Below are 22340 nucleotides of genomic sequence, written 5' to 3'. Positions count from 1 at the left end.
TGCTGAGCTGGAATCTAGCCAAGGTTACTCCAGTCTACAAAAAGGGGGTGAGGGAAGACCCACAGAACTACAGACCTGTTACTCTAACCTCAGCACCTGGAAAAATTAGGGAGAAGATTATACTAGGTACCGTTGAAAGGCATTTAAAGAATAGTGCAATTGTCAGGCACACTCAACGCAGATTCACAAAAGGGAAGTCCTGATTAATTTGATATCCTTCTATGATAATGTCACCTGCCTCATGGATGAAGGGAAGGTGGCTGTAGTTCTTCTGGATTTTAGTAAGGCACTTGATACTGTCCCTCACAGCATCCTTCTGGACAAGTTGTCCAACTGTGTGATGAGTGAGTTCATGGTGTGCTGGGTGAAGAACTGGTTGAAGGGCAGAGCTCAAATGGTTCTAGGGAATGGGGCTACATCTGGTTGGTGACTAGTCACCAGCAGTGTTCCTCAGGGTTTGATGCTAGGGCCAGTCCTGTTCAATATATTTATCAGTGATCTGGACGCAGGAGTTGAATGCACCATTAGCAAGTTTGCTGACAACACCAAACTGAGGAGGGCCGTTGACTCTCTTGAGGGACAAGAGGCGTTGCAGCAGGATCTGGATAGATTGGAGCTATGATTAATGGGATGAAATTTAACAAGCCAAATGCTGAATTCTGCACCTAGGATGGAGTAATGCTGGGCACAAGTATAAACTGGGAGAGGAGTGGCTAGAGAGCAGCCCTGCAGTAAGGGATCGGGGGGGGCTGGCTGGTAGCAAGCTCAAAAGAAGCCAGAAGCCAGAGAGGGGTTTATCCCACTGTATTCAGCATCGGTGCAGCCTCACGTGGAGCCCTGTGTGCAGCGCTGGGCCTCACCATTTGATAAGGATGTGACAGTCCTCGAATGCATCCACAGGAGGGCAACAAGGCTGGTGACAGGGCTGGAAGGGATGTCCTCTGAGGTGCAGCTGAGCACTACAGGTTTGTATCGTTTGGAAAAAAGGAGGCTGAGGGGTGACCTCATCGCTCTCTGCAGCTTCCTGAGGGGATGTGGAGAGAGAGATGCTGATCTTTTCTCCCTGGGATCCAGGGACAGTATGCATGGGCATGGTTCAAAGCTGTGCCAGGACAGGTTTAGACTGGACATTAAGAAGCTTTTGTTTACCGAGAGGATGTTCAAACACTGGAATAGGCTTCCTGGAGAGGTGATCAATGCTCCAGGCCTGTCAGTGTTGGAGAGGTGTTTGGACAATGCCCTTAACAACGAGCTTTTAGTTTTTGATTAGCCCTGAGTTGGTCGGGCAGCTGGACTAGATGATTGTTGTAGGTCCCTTCCACCTGAACGAGTTCTGTTCTATTCTATTCTATTCTATTCTATTCTATTCTATTCTATTCTATTCTATTCTATCCCTCCAGCTGCTGACAGTGCAGACAGTTACTCTTCTCACCATAAGGGCAGTAAGCTCTGGGACAGACTTCTGGAAATCTTGCAGACAAAAGAAGATGGATCACAAAAGGGATTACTCAATGAGTCTGTGATGGCAAAGGGTGAGATCTGAGAGGTGTTCTCTTCCTTGTAGGGACAGTGATGCCAGTAACTGGCAAGACAGGAAGATACAAGATGTGTGAAAGTCCTGCCTCATTGGAACCTGACAGCTAATAAATTTGTTTGTCCAACTCTTTATCTGTGAGGCTACTAAATAAAGAATACAAGTCTATTGTAGGGCACAGGGGACTGAATCTGTAGTTTCTTCACCTACTGTGAAGTTCAGGAGGCACAAACTCAATGAACGGAAGGAATATGTACTTTGCAGTTTCTTTCTCTCATGCACAGCTGTGAAAAGTAGGAGGACCAGCAGTGAAAAGGAGGAAGACAGGCAAAGTTTTCACCCAGTCTGATGTATATTGGCTCCATCAATAGATAAAAGCAGGGTAGTGTAATAAGAAAATGAATGTGGGATCAAGCTGGAATCAAAATTGATTGATCAAAAATTTTGATCAAAATCCACTGGATGCTGTTTGCTAATCCAAAAACTTGAGTGACCACAGCTACACTGCAAGGTTCCCGCAGCAAAAGTCCAGAATCTTTGCCAGTGGCCCTGGGAGGGCTTCGAGTGACTGGGCTGGGCCACCTCAGGTGTCTCTCCACTGCTCTGAGCCTCGTGAAGGCTTTAGCATCTGTGCAAAACATCTTCTGTCAGAATGGAGGTTTTCTTCCATCTGTCTGTTGGAAATGACCTTGCAATGTTGTGCTATAAATCATTTTCTCTTTAAGGCAATATCTTCAGTTCATGACAGGCATTTATCCAGGTCCGAAAGGCAGACACTAGGAGTGTATTTTACAGAGAACGTAATCCCATTTGTGATGGTTTCTTTGACTTAAATTTGGGATTGCAAATGGAGTAGCTTTTATTTGACTTGCAACACCAAAGAAAGGTCTTTCAGCACCTGCTAAGGTGACTTTGTTCTTTGATTTCATCTGGCCTTGTATTTTCTTTGCAGATTCCTGGCAACAAGAATCATTTTCAGACCTTGTATCTGTCAAGGCACAGTGACAGTAGGAAAATGGCACCTGCATAGTCAGGCAATAATCCTCCTGTTGATAAGGGCTGTGGGATTGCTGGTGCCTTCTAGCACTCCAGAGTGGACAGGTATACCTGTGTAGCCCCCTTGTTCTTTTGTTCTGAGGAATATGGGAATAGTAGTAAAAAATAAACAGTTAAAGAACAGTGACTGCTCCGGGCCTTGCAGCCAGTAGGTAATGGAGCAGAACTGGTGCTTTGGAGTAGGTTTGATCTCAATCAGTAATTGAGAAGCAGGACGGCAGGTTAGCCCCATCAGTGGAGTCTGACAACAGATACTATTTGCAATTCCTGCTGTGCTTCAAAGGAAAGTCAGTAAAGCATTATCCTCAGGCTCCACAAGAGGCAAAGGGATTTACTCCTTCCTGCAGAACCAGCCGGTGCTGCTCGCTGTCATGGGGAAAGCTGTTTTGGTGGGGGCCTGTCCCTTTAGGTGGTATGGCAGAAATAGTCTTATTTGGAACAGTCTGTGTGCAGGAACTGGTTTTATTGCCAAGTGATAAAAATTCATTCCTGTCCAAACTGATAAAACTCCTAAGCACAAGCCTAGGTGGCCGTGGAGCCCTGTTTGGCTGCCCAGGCCATCACGAGCTGCTCCTCACTGCAGGTTGGGTGCTACAGAGGCCAGAGCTTCTCCAGAGACACCAGAGCAGTCGTGAAAAGACCCTGGCAGCTCTTTAGATGCCTTGCCCCAGGGTCAGCTCCTTGTAGAGGGGCAGAGGAACTCATTAATCAACTGTAAATAAACCTGCTGAGGGCCCCAGGGAAATGAGCTAAAAATGAAGGCGAGGTGTCATGCGCTGCAGCTCACGCTCTCCCTCCTGTGCTTCTCCCTGCCCAGCGCTGGCAGAGCCGTGCCGCGGGGACGGAGCGGCCGTGCCCACCATGAGCGAGCAGAGCCACGTCAACAGCCTGTTCCTCAATGAGGATGCAGCCAAGCGGCTCAACGCCGAGAGCCGGGTGCAGCGCATCCGGCAGGCGGTGCAGAAGCGGGCGGCGCGGGCCAAAAAGCGGATGCACAGCATCACTGCTGACAGTGCCAAAAGCTTCTTCAGGAGAAACGCCTTCGTCCTCTTCACCATTGCTGCAGTCTTACTAGGTATGGAGCTGGTGGCAACACTGGGCACCATTCATAACTGTGGGGAAAAGCTTGGTTATTCTACAAAGATTTTATTTTATCCTAACAATTTGGCTGGGGAGGTGAAACTGATGAGCTGACAGCTCAGAATGCTGTCCAAATCAGAGGTACCTTTGTGTGCAAGGACAGCAGACCTTACAGAGGGCGTATGAGGGAGGCTTTGTTGATCCTTTCTGGCTGCAGCTTAGGAACAGTCTACAACAGAAAGGGTTTGATGATCCAGCTCTACCAATCCTCAAAAAAAATCATCCAGGTTTGTTCAGAGGCTTCTTGTGAGTGCAGCTACAGGCACAAGGGCTCATCAGATTCATCCCACAGCTTTAGCCTGACAGTACCAGAAGGGGGAACTGATGCAAAGGACTGTGATACAATGCAAACATCTGCCCAGCAGGTAGTGGATTGTCCCTAGCTTTTGATCCAGGCTATGTCTCTAACTCACTGGCTGAACTCAGCTTTAAGAGGTGGGTGGACAAAGTCTCTGAACTGTGTAGTCACACTTAGGTTAGGCTAGGAGATCATGTCTCTGGTCATGGTATTTTTGTGTTCATGAGCTTCCTGGGAACAGACCCTAGAAGTGCAGCAGACAGAGCAACAAGGAGACCTGTGGTTTAGCTTGAGGTTCTTGTTCATATAAACATGTCAGAGGGAGAGAGAGAGCACACAATGAAAACTACATCATAGCCTTTTAGAAAAAGAAAGAACATTTTTTCCTTTGGGGAGAGGAAGAACTGAAAGGAGACAAGAAAGAGAAAAGCCATGCTATAGGACTGAGGGACAGACCACTGGATCACACTTGCCCATTTCCATTCTCATCCCTTGCTGATCCACAGGGATCATCCTGGCGTTTTCCCTCCGGCCCTACCAGCTGACCTACCGCCAGATCAAGTATTTCTCCTTCCCCGGCGAGCTGCTGATGCGTATGCTCCAGATGTTGGTTCTTCCTCTCATTGTCTCGAGCTTGATTACAGGTGAGAACTGTTGCTTTCAGCCAAGGCAATAACCAGCAGACCAATGCTAGCTGTTGCTGGAGTACCCCTTTGTGCCCCAGCTGGAGGAGCCTGGGTTAGCTTGGCTAGTAGTGACATGCATGAACCTACAGCTGTAGTGAACATGATGCACAGTCATACCCCTGCTGGCTCAGTAGTGGGGAATAGAGGCAGAGGGCCTTGTGCTTTCTCAGAAGACTGGGGAGGACACAATGTGCTGTTTCCAATGCCTAACACTTGAGCACTAACAAGGATTTCATCCTACATAACCTCAAACGTCAACAAGTTTGTTGCCCAAGTCAGCTTTAGGTTTCCTCCAGCCTAGGCAAGGTTAATTTGTGTCAATCCAAAAGAGCTGGAGTTGACCTTTCATCCAGCTCATCATAGAAGACATGCCAGCCAGCCAGCCAAGCTTTTTGGATAGAAGAAGAGACTGCAAGGCATTCCACCTGCTGAACCATCCCACCATTAGGGACTTAAAGGCTCAATGTACTGGGAGGGGATTACTTCCTTTCTGAGAGCTTTAGGAGGAAATTGGTACATTCCCCAATGCAGCCTAAGACTTACCACTGCTATGCTTCTTCATAACCACAAGCCACATTCTCCCATATCGACATCACCTTGGAGCTCCAAAGTCTGCCTCTTGTACACTGTGCTTCCTAGAGACCCCAGCTCCCCATCCAACTCATGCAATGTGCCCTACACACTTTGAATCTTCCTTGGGCTTCCCCCTTCCCTCTAAGACAACACACCTCATCTTGTCTCTGTGTGGCTCCTCAGGAATGGCCTCGCTGGACGGCAGAGCCTCAGGGAAGATGGGGATGCGGGCTGTGGTCTACTACATGGTGACCACAATCATAGCCGTCTTCATTGGCATCCTCATGGTGATCATCATCCACCCAGGAAAAGGATCTAAGGACAAACTTCACCGAGAAGGCAGAATTGAGCAGGTGCAGACCACAGATGCCTTCATGGACTTGGTGAGGTAGGTGAACAAGATGGTTTCATGTTCAGACCATATCAGTGAGATTGCATTTCTCCATGGCATGTCCTTTTGCAGTGACACAGCTTTAGGCACATACTCTTATGGAGAGATTTTTGTCCAAGTCTTGCCCAGCCTACTACCTCTAGATCAGTCTAGCTAACTGGCTTTGCCACTCTGAGATTGAACGCTTGGCCTGGAGCTCTGGAGTCCAGCCCTTCTGTTAGAGGTATTAATGCAAGAGGCCAAGGTGTGCTCAGCAAAACAAGTAGTGAACACTATCAACAGGTAGCACTGCCAAGATTAATATATAGTTGTCCTGGTTTGAGCTGGGACAGAGTCAGCTCTTCTTTTTAGCAGCTAGAAGAGCTCCATGTTTTGGTAAGCAAGAGAAGAAATGGGATTGAGACCTGACAAGTGTATAAGAATCCAGGGTGATCAGGCCCAGTCAACATGGGTTTATGAAAGGCAGGTCTTGCCAATCAAACCTGATCACCTTCTATGACAGGGTGACCCGCCTGGTTGACGAGGGAAGGGCTGTGGATGTAGTTTTCCTGGACCTCAGTAAAGCCTTTGATACAGTTTCTCATAGTGTTCTGGTGGAGAAACTGGTAACTGCTGGCCTGGATAGGCACACCCTCCTTTGGGTTAAAAACTGGCTGGATGGCCGGGCCCAAAGAGTGGTGGTAAATGGGGCTAAATCCGGCTGGAGGCCGGTCACCAGTGGGGTTCCCCAGGGCTCAGTGCTGGGCCCAGTTCTGTTTAACATCTTTATCAATGACCTGGATGAGGGGATTGAATGTACCCTCAGTAAATTTGCGGACGACACCAAGCTGGGAGGCTGTGTCGATCTGCTCGAGGGTAGGGAGGCCCTTCAGAGGGATTTGAACAGACTGGATCGTTGGGCTGAGGCCAATGGCATGAGCTTTAATAAGGCCAAGTGCAGAGTCCTTCACTTGGGGTGTAAAAACCCCAAGCATCGCTATAGGCTCGGGGAAGAGTGGCTGGAGAGCTGCCTGGCGGAGAAGGACCTGGGGGTGTTGGTTGGCTACCGGCTTGATATGAGCCAGCAGTGTGCCCAGGTGGCCAAAAAGGCCAATGGGATACTGGCATGTATCAAGAACAGTGTGACCAGCAGGAGCAGGGAAGTGATCCTGCCCCTGTACTCGGCACTGGTGAGGCCGCACCTGGAATATTGTGTCCAGTTTTGGGCCCCTCGCTTTAAGAGAGATATTGAGCTCCTGGAGCGAGTCCAAAGAAGGGCGACTAAACTGGTCAAGGGGCTGGAAAATAAAACTTATGAGGAGTGGCTGAGGGAGTTGGGGCTGTTTAGCCTGGAGAAGAGGAGGCTGAGGGGAGACCTGATTACGGCCTATAAATACTTGAGAAAAGATGGTGGGGAGGTGGGGGAAGGGCTCTTTACATTAGTGATGGGTGATAGAACAAGAGGAAATGGGCATAAGCTTAGTCAGGGGAGATTCAGGTTGGATGTTAGGAAGTATTTCTTCTCTGAAAGGGTTGTCAGCCACTGGAATAAGCTGCCCAGGGAGGTGGTTGAGTCCCCATCCCTGGATGTGTTTAAGAATAGGGTGGATGAGCTACTTGAGGATATGGTTTAATGGGGATTAGGGATGGTTGGACTCGATGATCTCTAAGGTCTTTTCCAACCTAGAAATCTATGAATCTATGAATCTATGAACTTCTTCATTGATATCTCAGGTGTCATTTTGCTGCCATTGTTTCATTTCCTGCTTGTTTTACCAAGGAGTCTCTCCTGTTTGGGAAGAAAGTAAAGAGCAGCTCACAAAATACCTATGATGCAAAATAATCTGAAAAGGTCAGCAAATGGTGGGGCTGGAAAAACGTTCTATAAAGGAAAGGCTGGAAGCAGGATTAGCAATGACTGCGTGCCCTTCAGAAATTAACCCAGCAAAGGCTACTCCAAATATTCATCTTCACTGACCCAAGGAAATCGAGGAAGTGGTTCCCCAGACATTGTCTCTCTCTCCCTTGCTGTGACGTTCCATGGTGAATTGCAAAGCTGTACTGTCTCAAGCAGTATGAAGCTCTGTTTCTGAGGTACAAGATAACAAAGACCTCCAATGACAGCTGTAGAGATGAGGCTGAGAGCGGGGCAGTATACTGAAATTGTAATACGGTATTGTTCTAAGGTTCGCTTGGGTTTGATGATGTTTTTACAATGGACCCATACCCCAGTGCTGTATGTGTGTAGTCTCTTTCCACATACCTGAAATACAACCTTCTGGAGTCTGAAAAGATGCAGGAGAGGCGCGTAGCTCTGGGTCAGCATGTTCCCACCTTCCGTCAGCCAGAAAGAAAGGGCCCATCTGCTCTGTAGCCTGAGCTGGCAGTGACACCTGTGACCAGAGACACTGCTCCAGCAGAGCGGCGTTAGCCAGGAAGCCCATGTTTTCTTGCTAGTCAAACAGGTCAATAACTCTTTCCTTGTTTTATCCACTGCAGGAATATGTTCCCGCCCAACCTGGTAGAAGCCTGCTTCAAACAGGTATGAAATCCCACCTGGCCTATCACTTCCCCTTGCACCCTGTGCTCTAGACCAGGGTCCAACCTACTTCTCTGAGGGATGGAACAGCAGTTGCTTTATCCTGCCTTCTTACCTCCCCAAGTCTGACTGCTCCAGGAGGCACTGCAGTCAGTAGTCTCCATTATAGCAACCCTCACACAAGATTTTCAAGCTGTCTGTAGATGAGGGCTTCAACCACCATCCCATCTCATCCCACACTCAGAGTCAGGAAGGGTTTGTGTGATCTCAGGTAGCAGGCTTGGACTGGCAGTAAATTGGAGCAGATTCTCCAAGGATTTGTCTCTTCCATAGTGCTAGTGCCCTTAGAAGCAGCATAAAGGGTTACCAGAGAAGCCAGAATATATCGGTCCTAGGGATATGAGATGCTCCCATGGTCTCTTTTGGCTTTCAGCCCTATGGACTTTTTGATGAAAGCATTAAGCGAGGGAAGTTGAGAACAGGCACAGCAAGTTTCCCACACAGGTCAGCAGGAACTTGCAGTGCTCTCCCTTCTTTAGGAAGGGATGCAAGAGCCTGGCATGTTGTCCTGAGCTTCTGAACGAGGGCTTGTGAGTACATCTGATAATCTGTATCTTTTCAGTACAAGACACAGTACAGCACCAGGGTCTTCACCAGAACCGTCCTCCACAGCAGCAATGTCACAGCAGGTGTGACAACCACTCAGATCCCTGTGCCTGAGAACTTCACTGGCATCCTGGAGAACATCACTCATGCCCTGGGGACCGTCTCCGAGGTGCTGACCTTTGAAGAAGTCATTCCCATCCCGGGCTCAGCCAATGGGGTGAACGCGCTGGGGCTGGTAGTGTTCTCCATGTGCTTCGGTTTGGTGATCGGCAGCATGAAGCAGAAGGGACGGGCCCTGCGGGAGTTCTTTAACTGCCTCAACGAAGCCATCATGAGGCTGGTGGCCATTATCATCTGGTGAGGAGCACAGCCGGTTGGAGCAGGAGGTCTGCAGGTGCAGTTTCCACTGACCTGATGGGAAGTGGGGTAGCTTTAACGATAACATGTACAGGAAAAGCAGATGGGCACAGCTCTCCTTTGGCTCCATCAGGCTGGAGGGAAAAGTCTGGATGGGATATTTGTTCACATTTCATTTCCTGTTTTTTGTTTTTACCTTAGAAATATCAGGTACACCAGGACTTGCTGTCCTTGAGGCTGCTGGAAACATCCTTGGAAGACCAGAGAGCTGGAGTGGAAGATCTCTTAGCCTTACCAACAGGGGTAGGGTGTGAGGCTTTCCCACCAAAAGCTTTCCTTCCAGCTATGTTCCAGGAGTCTGACTTAGCTACGAATCACAGTAACCTATTGCCACTTTTCTGCTACTCAGAGTGGCACCTATATGTGTTGACTCTGAGAGCCGAGCTGGGTTGACGTCAACTCGAAGTCACTGCCTATCAGTTTGAGGCCTCCCAGATCCCGACTCCTCTAGAGCTCAGCTGCTCGTTGCTTTCTGTGTAAGCCTGCCTGTACTACATCATCCAGATAAGCCAAGCATTGCTGAGACAAGTCTTCTCTAGAAGGCAGCATTTTACCAAATGTTATTTTAAGCTTTTTACCCATCTAGAGCTCAAGGTCTAAATGCGAGTTGGTGGCAGGTACTGCAAGACAGGGCTGGCAGAATACATGGAAATATCTGTCAGGGAGGGGATCTGTCAGCCCTGCTCCTTCTCCCATTTTACATCACTCCAGCTTCCTTTTCCTGGTCTTCTAGTCAGTCTTTTATCTCAGAGTAACATTCTAGGCACAAGGGGCAGGACTTACACAAAGACGCGAAAGGGAGAACAACTCCAAGCTTATAGCAGAGCACCAGGGAGCCCCAGCCCCTCTGGGATCTTTTCCTCCATAGATGAGCCAGGACCTGGGGCCTTGCTTTCCTGAGACAGGAGTTGCCAGAGGGCACTGAAGAGAGATCACGAGCACAGTGGAACAAGTAAACCTGCACACTACTCCCAGAGACAATTTCAAGGTGCCTTCAACACCCCCTCCTTCAGCTCTGCCTTACCTTGAAGGAGGGCAAGGTGCACATCGGTTACACCCAGGAAACTGCCAGAGTGCATACAGTAGGTAGTGTCTGGAGAGACCTCCTGACTTGCAAAATCCTGCTGGTCCAGGAGGCAGGACTGTCAGCTGCAGCCCAGCACTCCTTCCTGAAGCCACAGTCTGCAGAGCATCTCCCAGGAGCTTGTTTTTCCTGGGGAGATCTAGTCACTAGCTGCAGCTGAGAATGTCTTCTAAGAAGGTCAGAGGAAATGAAATATTTGTGAAATCCTTTCCTGAAACTTTTCCAAACCTCCCAGGCTAAGTTGGAGGCTGGCATGTGGTCCTCTGAGACTTGTGCATGAATTGCATGTGAGCCTTGTAGAGGCCAAGCCCTGACAGGTGTGACCATGGAGCTGGAATTTTCTTCGGTCCAGTTATTTGTCCTTGTTTAGTTCAGTGCCCATGATATTCCCCATGTCCGTGTTATGACTTCCTTTCTGTGGAGCCTCACTACTGCTCATGAGATGCATTGTTATAGAGGGGGGAAAGAGCCATAAGGAATGGAAAGGATAGCAACGTACCTCAAAATGGGTTTTTATATAAGCCATGGCTGCTTTCACAGGTGTTGGTGTGCCCAGTCACAGAATCACAGAATGTCAGGGATTGGAAGGGACCTCAAAGGATCATCTAGTCCAATCCCCCTGCCGGAGCAGGACCACCTAGATCAGATCACACAAGAACGTGTCCAGGCAGGTTTTGAACATCTCCAGAGAAGGAGACTCCACAACCTCTCTGGGCAGCCTGTTCCAGTGTTCTGGTACCCCAACTGGGAAGAAGTTCTTCCTCATGTTTAAGCGGAACGTCCTATGTTCCAGCTTAGATCCCTTTCCCCTTGTCCTGTCATTAGATGCCACTGAGAAGAGCCTGGCTCCATCCTCATGACAGTTACCCTTTACATATTTATAAACATTAATGAGGTCCCCCTCAGTCTCCTCTTCTCCAAGCTCAAGAGACCCAGCTGTCCTTGCTACAACAGCTATGGATTCTCTCTATTCTCCTAGTCCCTAAATGAGAACATCTGAAGATAGTAAGGCTGACATCCCAGAGCCTGTAGGACACTATTTCTTGTTACTCCCTGATTCCCTGTTTCTCCTATACTTCCCTGTGCTTCTCAGTAAAAAAAATACTCTATTAGGAAAGGAAGGGACTCTGAAGACTCCTCTACATAACCTTTCCTATCAGTTCTACAAGGAGTGTTGTGGAAACATGTAGAGAACCCAGAAGGAGGAGGAAACCTCCACCAGAGCCCAAGCTGTGAACACAACAGAGTGCTGGGGTCCCCAACAGTGCAACAAGTGCTGGGTTTGACCGTATGGTAAACAAATCTCAGCTCTCTCCAGGTTTCCATAAAAGAAACCAGCAGTATCATCCAATGATAAGGCTCCGTGAGCACTTCTGGTGTGCTGGCTTACTGGGGGTTTGTCAAGACAGCATGTGTTAAACAGGTGTGAAAGTGTGTGCCAGTTCTGAGCATCGGCCTTGTGTTTCTGCCACAGGTATGCTCCAGTTGGGATCATGTTTTTAATTGCTGGTAAAATCCTGGAGATGGATGACCTAGCGGTGATGGGAGGCCAGCTGGGGATGTACACGCTCACCGTCATCGTTGGGCTCCTCATTCACGCCCTCTGCATCCTGCCACTGCTCTACTTCATCGTCACTCACAGAAACCCCTGGGTGTTCATTGCAGGGCTTCTGCAGGCCCTCATCACAGCCCTGGGCACCTCCTCAAGGTACGGTGGCTACGCAGGGGTAGGGTTGGGGCTGGTGTGGATACTCTGGGGCTGCTTCTCAGCACTCCATCGCCCTCAGTGCAGCACTGCAGTCTCACGGTTTCTAGCACTAGCAGCTTTTTGTACTGGTCCAGCCAAGTTCATCTGAGAGTGGAAAGATTCCCACTCCCCTGCCCAGGAGCTCTAACTACGTGGCCACCTCTAACCATCAGTGCATGGCCCATCTTCATCCTTACTAAACAGGGTGTTGACTCTGCCTGCAGCACTGAAATGCTGAGCTCACGACAATATCAAATCCTGCTGCATCGCAGCGTGATTCCCCATGCACACACCTCTCACACACACGTAGCTGCACGCAGTCGCACATTTCTCCGTCCCAGGCAGACATACTGCCTGCAGCTGGCAGTACTCGCACAGGAACCCTGGCCAACGGCAGTGGACACCTGTACATCCAATGACACACGCTGCCATGCAACACAGCCAACGCAATGGATTGTAGGTAGCTGTCGTTTCCCCAGGTGCCGTGTTTCTTACTGTATTCATTTCCTGGCAAGCACATAACAGTCTCTCCACATGCACTCTCGACACTGAAACCCACAGCACCTTTTCTGCTCATGTTCCCTTTCAGAAACAATTCTTTGCTTTATGATATATTCTCACACATAGGTCATTGTTGTCTTATGCACTGAGGGGGTTGAGAAAGGGCTCCAGTTTTTTTAATAGATGGAAAAGGAGTTTCGGTCTTTAGGCTCTGTCCTATGCACCCTGAATTCTCCAGTATCACCTTCTTTTGGTGTTAGACCAGCATCACGTGCCTCAGGGCTACACAGCCCCTGTCCCAGCCCCCTCAGGAAAGCCATGTCTGAATGTGCAACTGCAGTGTGCACCATATCTGAGGAAGCCTTGCTTAGACTGTTCTTTCTCCTAGCAGCTTCTGGCCTCTGGCTCGCATGGCAGGGTGAAAAACAGATGGGTAAGGTCATAAACCAGGCAGAGGCTTAGTCCCTGTTCCAAAGTCAGCATATACTGAATTCATGTTGTTTTGTAAATTCCTTTCAGCTCAGCAACACTGCCCATCACCTTCAGGTGCCTGGAAGAAAACAACGGTGTGGACAGGCGCATCACGAGGTTTGTTCTGCCTGTGGGAGCTACAATTAACATGGATGGCACTGCGCTGTACGAGGCCCTTGCAGCCATCTTCATTGCACAAGTCAACAACTATGAACTTGACTTCGGGCAGATCATCACAATAAGGTAACTTTTGAAAGAGCTATGGGACTACGGAAAGGGTTTCAGTTTTGTTGGCTTATCTGAGCCATGGTCAGGTTTCTTTTTTGCTCAGAAGATACAATGAAAAAAAAAAAACAGTATGGAAAAGAAGGGTGTGCTACACCTCCAGGTGTAGAAGCACATACGATTCGAGCACCATGCCTTTGAGGCTTCACTTGAGCCCTTACTGCATTTCCAGGTGTGGGCTACCCCTTAGCTAGAGCTGCAGCGTGTGGTCTGTTACGGATGGGTGCCTGGCAGGGGGAGCCTGGCTGCTGTGTTGATGTCCTCCTATGTGTCACCAGCCTGCTCAGTGACCAGGGCAGAAAGTCTGCCAAGATGTTTTGCAGATGATGCTTGAGCTACTTACTGACATTTTTGCAAATACGACTACCCCTTCTCTCCCCTTTGCTGACAGCTGTGCTTTCCTGTTCCTTCCAGCATCACTGCCACGGCAGCCAGCATTGGAGCCGCAGGTATTCCACAGGCAGGACTGGTGACTATGGTGATAGTGCTGACATCAGTGGGGCTGCCTACTGAAGACATTACGCTGATCATTGCTGTGGACTGGTTTCTGTAAGTTCTCTGCCCAGCAGCAGGCACTGCTCTGTGTTCCCTGCCAGTGCTTACAGCGTTCGTCTGTACTCCCAATGTCTCTGCTAAAAGCAGTCTCCGTAACCTGTATCATTAAGCTTAAAGCACACCTGTATCCATGAGCTTTGCCCAGTAGCCCTCTCTGTCCATGCTGACAGAGCATTCATCCTCTCTTCACCATGTGCTTCAGTGACCCAGGGCATCAGAGGTCACTTGCAGATCAGCCTGGTCACCAAGCAGGATGTCCTTAGTTTGCTTCATCTTAAAAGGCACCCAGAAACTATCTCCAGACCAACAGGGACAGGTTGTGCCAATAATAAGCAAATTCACACTGCAGAAGGATGGTTCTGTACTACCAAACACAGAACGTGGGATGAGACTAAGCTGTACAAAGTTGAGGAGTGTTTAGATGGGTGCAGCTAGTCAGCTACATTGCTCCATTTCAGCTTTCCTTCCCTTTCAAACCTCCGGACAAGTGATTTCACAGGAGTGCCCTTAGGAGCTAGACAGAAGAATGCATTTGAGCTGTCTCACAGACAACAAAATCCTGACTCAGGGATACACTGTCAGAGTTTCCTCTGTTCTTCTGTATCTTGTATTGCTGGTTTGTAGCCAAAGCAGCCAAAGTGCTCCCAGCCATGGCTGAGCAGCTGGAAGCAAGAGTCTTGTCCAATGCCTCCACTTCTCCTGTGAACTGCGCATAAGAACAGAAAAGGTCCTGCCTCCTAAGACACCAGGTTACCTCTTGTACTTACCCAGAAAGGTTAGTTTCAGTTGGGTACCAAAAGTCTCATTTGTTGCTACCACTGAAGGATACGGTAGGTTGCTGGACTGGCAATAGCTTCAGCTCTTACGTAGTTGTGGCTGTGGAGAATATCTCATTGCAAAGGGTGGTTCAGATTTGCTATTTTGCACGAAGAATCTGGTGCCTTGTCTTAGTGTATACTGCCCATGTTAAGGAAATCTGGCTTCACAGCAGCACTAAGTCATAGCTTTGCACCAGAATTTCTGCACTTTTTCTAAAATGAAATGCAACTCAAGCGTAACAGACGTGGTGAGGGTCCTATGAGTCTGCAGAAAGGCCTTAGCAGCCCTTTGGAAAGGAAACTGTCCATGTGGAACCACAATAACATTTCTCTCGTTTTGTGGCAAGTCCAAAACTTTTCCATGAGAAACTGGGAATGCAATAGAGCAGGAATAAATATGAAGCCTGTGCTCAGGGCTATTAAGCAAGGAAAGCTCTCTGGGAGTCATTTTCCTGTCAATGTTGAAGTGTCAATTGTTAGAGTGACTTGAAACATAGAAAAAGTTTAATTGAAGATGTTTCTTGAAATAGTTTTCATCCCCTTAGCTATTACTAAGAAGCTATATTTCATTTTTCTCTCTGATTTTTCAGCGATCGCCTCAGAACGACCACCAATGTCCTGGGAGATTCTCTGGGCGCGGGCATCGTGGAGCATCTCTCCCGGCGTGAGCTAGATGCGCAGGACTGCGAACTCGGTAATTCTGTGACAGAGGAGAAAGGGCAGCTCTCCCAGCTGGTCTGCCCACAGAATGACACTCACAGGCACCCCAGGAGTGAGACAGCATTGTGAAATGGGGCAGCAGAGTGCAGATTAATGCTGTAAAAACCCAAGACTTGAAACAGAAGTCCACAGTGGAGGACAGAGAAACATCCACTAAGAGGCACACTGTTCTCCCCCCTCTGCCACATGCAGTCTTCCCTAATCCCACTTCTCCCCCATCTCTTTCTGACTGGCATTAAAGAGGAGAAAATTAAACTGCAAAGGAAGTTTTATTCCACAAAAGCCTGATTTAGTCATTCTTACGGGGTCCAAGAGCTAGACCTGAGTAAAGAAGACTCAGTGAATGAGCCGGATTAAGAGCTCCTTCGTTTCTGAGCTGAAGTATGAGCACAGCTAAGCAGCAAGATGGGCTGGGGACACCGCTACCTGTGGACTGGCACCAAAATGTTGCCATGATGACTCAGCCCTGCAGGACACAGCTGCAAAGCCTTCACTTGGTCAGTGGCTTCCCCCAAGCACATAAAGCTTTTAGCTTTGGCCATCAGGAGATCTCTGGAGAGCCCCAGCACTCCTGTACAGCTCTTCACTGGCTAATCACCCAGTGTCCTCCTTGCTTGCAGCCCTGGTGTTTGCACAGACATGCTGTCGATGCTTCCTGAGAGCTTCTCACTCCTCTAGCAACCCTTCTGGCTGCAGATATTAGGGTCACCGAGCTCCCGAAGGAATGTGGGACTACACAGCAGGGACAGGGCTTACTGTGATGCCTGGTAGCACAAATAGGGGTCAATATCCTTTTCATTAGTGGAAGCTGTTAAAGGATTGTGAAGGCAGGGAAAAATTAAAGAATTTATCATATTCATTATTCAGGCTCTGAAACAGCTCTCCCCTCTACCAAGCTCTGCCAAACACCAGTTAACTTCATTTCTCTTTAGCAAGCTGTTCTCCTCTTGGTGAAACCAGGAGGGGAAATGCAAAGTTTAAGAAGAGTTTGCTCACCTGAGCAGCTGGGTCAAACCTCCATGCCAGGAATGACTCCTTGCCACCCCAGATTTGCTCAGAAAACAATTTCACTCCTCACCATAAGACTCCTAAGGAAACTGTTCCTTTGCTTATCTTTGGCTATTTTCAGAAGCAACTTCTCTTCAGTCACATTGCTCCAGAACGTGCTTCAAAATATCATTGTCTTTATCTTTTATAGGCTGTACCCAATCACTTCTCAGCACTTGTACAAATTTTCAGACCCCAAACTTAAAAATTCAGGATAAATTTCTCAGTTCCTTCCAGATGGAGCTCAGCTTCTGTTTAATACACTTGGACATAAGCCCACACGATATCTAAAACATTTCAGAGGTTCAAACAAGAACTAGGGACCTGCTTCATCCGTGCTCTATCTCCCTTCCCTGGTGTGGCCAGGAACACAGCCTGTATCTCTCACTCCAGTAAACTGGACCAGCAGGGCTTGCTCCACAATATCCATGTCCGTGAACACTCAAAAGCTTAATGTCTAGACACAACCGGGAAGACGGAAAGGAACCACAGTTTTGGAGCTACTACAGCGTAGCTGATCTGCTTTAGAAATGGCTAAGCCCAGAAACAGCAGCAAGCAGCCTCCTGCTGCACAGCCCAACTATCTAAACTGGGCAGCTTTCACTTAAGATCTGCACATCATTCCAAACCCAGTGTATCCCTTAAACCCCTCTACCTTGGCTTTCCACAGTAATCCTTTCCATCCAGAAGCCCTAGCCACACACTCAGATTGCACCTCAGTGGACCCCAAGAAGGAACACCTAAGAGGCATCAGCTGGAGTCAACTTTGGCAACCACATCTGCACAACTGTCCATGCTTAGCTCCTCAGCATTAACAAAGCTTCCTAAAACACATTTCTTGAGATGCCCAAAGCCAAATCCTGAGGCTCTTTTTGGTCCTTCTGGAACTGCAGGATTATATGTTGATGCTGCCACATTCCACATCCTGTAGGCAGAGTATTCTATTTTTATGGGCTGGATGATTGTTGGGAATCTAAGATAAATGGACAAATGCGTCTCTTTACCATAGAAGTGGATAACAGAGCAGGGTAAATAGAAGTGTATTGTAGCTCCATTTAGTAGTAGCTGGCCCCAGACACTGAGGCAGCAGGCTCTTTCCTGACTGTGGGAGGCAGGTTCCTTATTCTGACAAGAGATCTGCTCTAGCAGGGGGCAAGTGAGCAGGATAACAAACTATCATCCTCTTCTTTGCACCATTTTTTTATCTTGTATGAATGCTATTATAATGTCTGCTCTTCTCCTTTCTAGACTAAACAGATCCAGTATACCCTCACAGGTAATAATCATTCACGTTCATCTATGGACTTTTTCCTTGCTGTTCCACATCTTTCTTAAAGTGGAGTAACTAGAATTTGACACAACAATCTAACTAAAGACTTACTGGTGCTGAGCACTAAGGAAAGAACATTTCATGTACATGAAGATTGCTCTTAGACTCAGGCTGCCATAGTTTAACAGCATGCTATGCACCAGCTGATCAGAGTGCACACACAGCAAATTCCAGTCTGCTCATCTTATCTTAAATCTTAGTGAGGTTAGACGCTTACTTCGATGAGGTGGCTGTATCTAAAGACTAGATCTTAATCAAAGAATTTTAAGATACACTGCATTAGCTGGTACCTACAGTGAGCTAAGACAGCACTGGCTTATCACTAACACAGCTCTGCTGACATGAGTCTAAACCTTCATAAAGAACGGACCTGCTTATAAAACCCAATAAAGCACTTTATTTATTTTTGCACAACAGCATGATAGCACTGACTCCGCTCCAGTGGTAACACATAATAATTCCTGTATCACTTTAAGCAGAACTGCTGCCTAGCTAGTAACTTCCCAGCCTGTGTTTGTGCAGCTGATTATTGTTACCGAAGTATAATAATGTATATTTGTCCATATTGAACTGCATCTTGGTGTTCTTTTTTTTTTTCAGACTATTTGTCCAACTTTTCAAGAAAGCATTGAATTCTAATCCTGAAGAGACTTCCTGTATATAAAGGGCAAACTGACGGATAAATTGGAAGAAAACATTGTTGGACTGGACTCCAGCTCAAATGGGAATTAATTCTGGGAAGTTCTATGGCTTGGGTTATACAGACAGTCAAGCTGGATGATCGTAAGGGTCCCTTCTGGCTTTATAATATATGCACGTGCTTTCTGGTTTAGAGATACTGCAAAGGGTCCTTCCAGCTCAACCATTTTTAAAAGCTATCTGGAAGGATCCTAATGATACTTTAATAAAACTCAGCAGGAGTCCAACCCATTTTCAGTTGCCGTTAGCAGACATGCAAACACATCACAAAAGGGGCTCTCCACACCACATTGCACCAACATGATCTCAGACGTTCCCACAAAGCAGCACGCTCCCACAAAGCAGCACGCTCCAAGCCTTGCCATTTGTGATTTAATGCTTTCAACACAAGATTAATGGAGCACAAATAAGCAGAGTATATTTTCAAATACTGCAAACTGATCTCCCACGGGGAATTCAGCTGATAGTTTTTGGCGCTGGTGTTCACCCATGTTGATAACCAGTTCATGATCGAGATTTTAGCTGTTTACAGTACCCAACAGTAAAGTATTGTCAGGAATTTGCGTATGTATATACACACCTCTCTCTATACATATATGAAAGGGGTGCCTGTGCACAAACACACATGTACACAGAGTTAATTTTTTTCTTGGTAATCCAAGGAGGAAAGGCAATGCTAAACTCTCATGCTGTAAAGCTGCATACTTCATTTGGATGCCCACTTTGATTTACTCAACTAATCTCAGCCTTAAAACAACGAGCTATTTTACTTCACTCCAGTAAGGAGTCTTCCGAAGCAAGGTGTACCAGGAAGGAGCTCAGTGCATGCTGATTTTGAGTTGTACCTGCTGGTGACATAACAAGAACTTCTCAGCGTATAGAGAAAATTTTCCACTTTTGCCTTTGACTTCCCCGCACATATCCCAAGGACCACAACCCCACTGCGTCTGATTTGGCAAGGAATGAGGCTTTCAGAGCTCAGCCAAAGAATATAAAAGTGTTTGTACTCCCTCCAAACCCAATGCTGACCTTGTACTAACTCAGCCTTCAAAACGGGGTAACTGAAAGTATTAAATAATTTTATCAACTGCCTTTGTAAATTATCAGATATTTTAGAGTTTATGCAGTCCTTTCTTCACTGTAGTCCTGCTGCTTCTGCTCGCAGGAACTTTCAAATTTTCTCCTATTTGCAAACAGATTTATTCCTAATGATTAGATGGGCAATATTTAGGACGAAACAGCGAGCTATCTCAGTGCATACACACATGAGGAGCTCTTGGATTAGGATGCACCTCTTCAGAATTAATTTTAAGAGAGAGAATCCATGAAGAATATGGATTTTCAGATGATAGGCCATGTGTCACATCACGTATGTGATATGTGCACATTGTTTCAGGAGTCAGATCTGCCCATGAAAACTGCCCTAAAATTGTATGTCCTGCTTTTGCTCTGCCCAGGGAAGAAACAGATCACTGGAAATCAGTGCTGTACAGTGTGTCCGTAGCATTCTGGTGCATGTTAATTCCCAAGGGCTTTTTCCTCATGTTGAGTTTCAGTGTTAACAAAGATAGTTTGCATTTTTGAAAAATAAAGGGAATTTTTTCCACAATGCTTTCCCATGATTTTTTTTTTCTATTATTTTTCCTCAGGACCATGACCTCCTAAAGTTAGGGACATTACTTTCAGCATTATGTATTACACTTCCTTATCTCCATGTGCCTATGTCATGGGTCAAATACTAAATTCAGATTTTTACAAGGCCTTTCCGTAAAGCTTTTCCTTTGATGCCATCTTTTGTATCTGTCCATAAAGCGGCAAAGCTGCACGAGGCTTACTTCACACGCAGTACACAGCACACAAGCACATACTTCCATCTAGGAAATCCACCCCAAACAAAGGTTACACGGAAGAGGTGTCTGAGGCTTAAACAATAACAAGGTTACATTACTCGCTGGAATGTTGCATTAATGCCACAATATTTGAGTAAAGTGAAAGCTGTTAGTTCTTCTCCCCTTGATATCCCTTTTTCTTATCTTTTGTTCCCTAAGGAACCGAAACTGGAACTGAGGTGAGTAACATGGCTGATGGGGCAAGAGCATCACAAGTCATGGCCCAGTCCCACAGTACCCAAGAAGCGTAGGCAGCATACACTCAGAGATGATAGCCACGTTCAGCCAAGAGTCCAGACCATAAGACAATAGCATGGTGATGAAGCAGGTCTGAGGACAAGCCAGGTCTGGTGATTGCTGAGCAGGCACACAGTGATGCCGCAAGGCCAAGGTCAAGCTCTAAAAAACTAGTCATAGAATCATAGAGTGGTTTGGGTTGAAAAGAACCTTCGAGATTGTCTAGTTCCAACCTCGCTGCCATGGTCAGGGACACCTTCAGGGACACTAGATCAGGTTGCTCACAGCCTCACCCAACCTGGCCTTGAACACTTCCAGGGATGGGGCAACCACAACTTCTCTGGGCAACCTGTTCCAGGGCCTCATCACCCTCAGAGTGAAAAATTTCTTCCTTATCCAGTCTAAATCTCCCCTCTTTCAGTTTAAAGCCATTGCCCCATGTCCTGTCACTACACATCCTTGCAAAAAGCCCCTCTCCACCTTTCTTGTAGGTCCCCTTTAGTTACTGGAAGGTGCTGGAAGGTCTCCCTGGAGCCTTCTCTTCTCCAGGCTGAACAGCCCCAACTCTCTCAGCCTGTCTCCATAGCAGAGGTGTTCCAGCCCTCACATCATCTTCATGGCCTCCTCTGGACTCGCTCCAACAGCTCCATGTCTTTCCTGTGCTGAGGACCCCAGAGCTGAATGCAGCACTGAAGGGGGGGGGGTCTCAGGAGAGCAGAGCAGAGGGGCAGAATCCCCTCCCTCGCCCTGCTGCCCACGCTGCTTTGGATGCAGCCCAGGACACGGGTGGCTCTCTGGGCTGCCAGCGCACGGTGCCAGCTCATGTTGAGCTTCTCATCCACCAGCACCCCGAGTCCTTCTCCTCAGGGCTGCTCTCAATCTATTCTTCACCCAGACTGTACTTGTGCTTGGGATTGTCCTGACCCATGTGCAGGACAAGGTTCACACAGGCCCACTTCCCAAGCCTGTCAAGGTCCCTCTGGATGGCATCCCTTCCCTCCAGCGTGTCAACGACACCACACAGTTTGACGCCATCAGCCAACTTGCTGAGGGTGCACTCAATCCCACTGTCCATGTCGCCGACAAAGATGTTAAACAGAGCCATCCCAGGGAATGAGGTTTAGATCAACAGGGTCCACAGCCAGGCATGGTCACAGCTGTGGCTGAACTAGAGACCTGTACTCCTGCAGTGATACAGCTCAGGCTATGAAGGCTCAGGGCTGAGCTTAGAGCTCCTGGGCCCATGAGTGTGGGCAGGGGCCCTACGTGAGGCTGCTCAGGGCTACTAAGGCCTATTAGTGCACTTGGGGTGCACACGCAGACAAGTCCACACCTCCTGCCCTCCCAGCCATGCAGACTCTCCTGTGTGGTACAAGTAGCTTGGTTGAGGGATCTCTGGAGGTCATCTAGTCAAAGCCCTCTCCTCAAAGCAGGGTCAGCTAGAGCAGATTGCTCAGGACTTTGTCCAGTTGGAGTTTGAACATCTCCAAGTATGTAGGTTCCACAGCCTCTCTGGGCAACCTGTTCCAGTGTTCAATCATGCTGACAGTAAAAAATCTTTTTCTTTGTTTAAATAGAATTTCTTGTATTTCAATTTGTGCCCATTGTCTCTTGTCCTTTCACTGGATGCCACTAAGACAAGGCTTCCTTGAATCTTTAAATTTCATTTAATCTTTCAACATGCCGGAGAAATACACTGACCTCACAAAATCTCACAGAGTTCAACAACGAGAAATGC

At 47.7% G+C, this 22340-nt stretch overlaps 1 protein-coding gene across 1 annotated transcript; it reads left to right on the top strand.

Annotated features, from left to right (window-relative positions):
* Positions 1–3451: 3451 nt before the first annotated feature.
* Positions 3452–15469, top strand: LOC104382890 (excitatory amino acid transporter 4). Its single transcript, XM_009990936.2, has 9 exons — positions 3452–3665; positions 4535–4672; positions 5471–5675; positions 8157–8199; positions 8819–9159; positions 11778–12011; positions 13071–13265; positions 13722–13856; positions 15271–15469. Exons 1-9 carry the CDS (start codon positions 3452–3454, stop codon positions 15467–15469), a joined length of 1704 nt encoding a protein of 567 aa, XP_009989238.2.
* Positions 15470–22340: the final 6871 nt, after the last annotated feature.

This window comes from Tauraco erythrolophus, chromosome 28 (genome assembly GCF_009769465.1).
Source record: "Tauraco erythrolophus isolate bTauEry1 chromosome 28, bTauEry1.pri, whole genome shotgun sequence".
NCBI classification, from domain to species: Eukaryota; Metazoa; Chordata; class Aves; order Musophagiformes; family Musophagidae; genus Tauraco; species Tauraco erythrolophus.
This window is presented reverse-complemented; position numbering and strand designations above follow the sequence as displayed.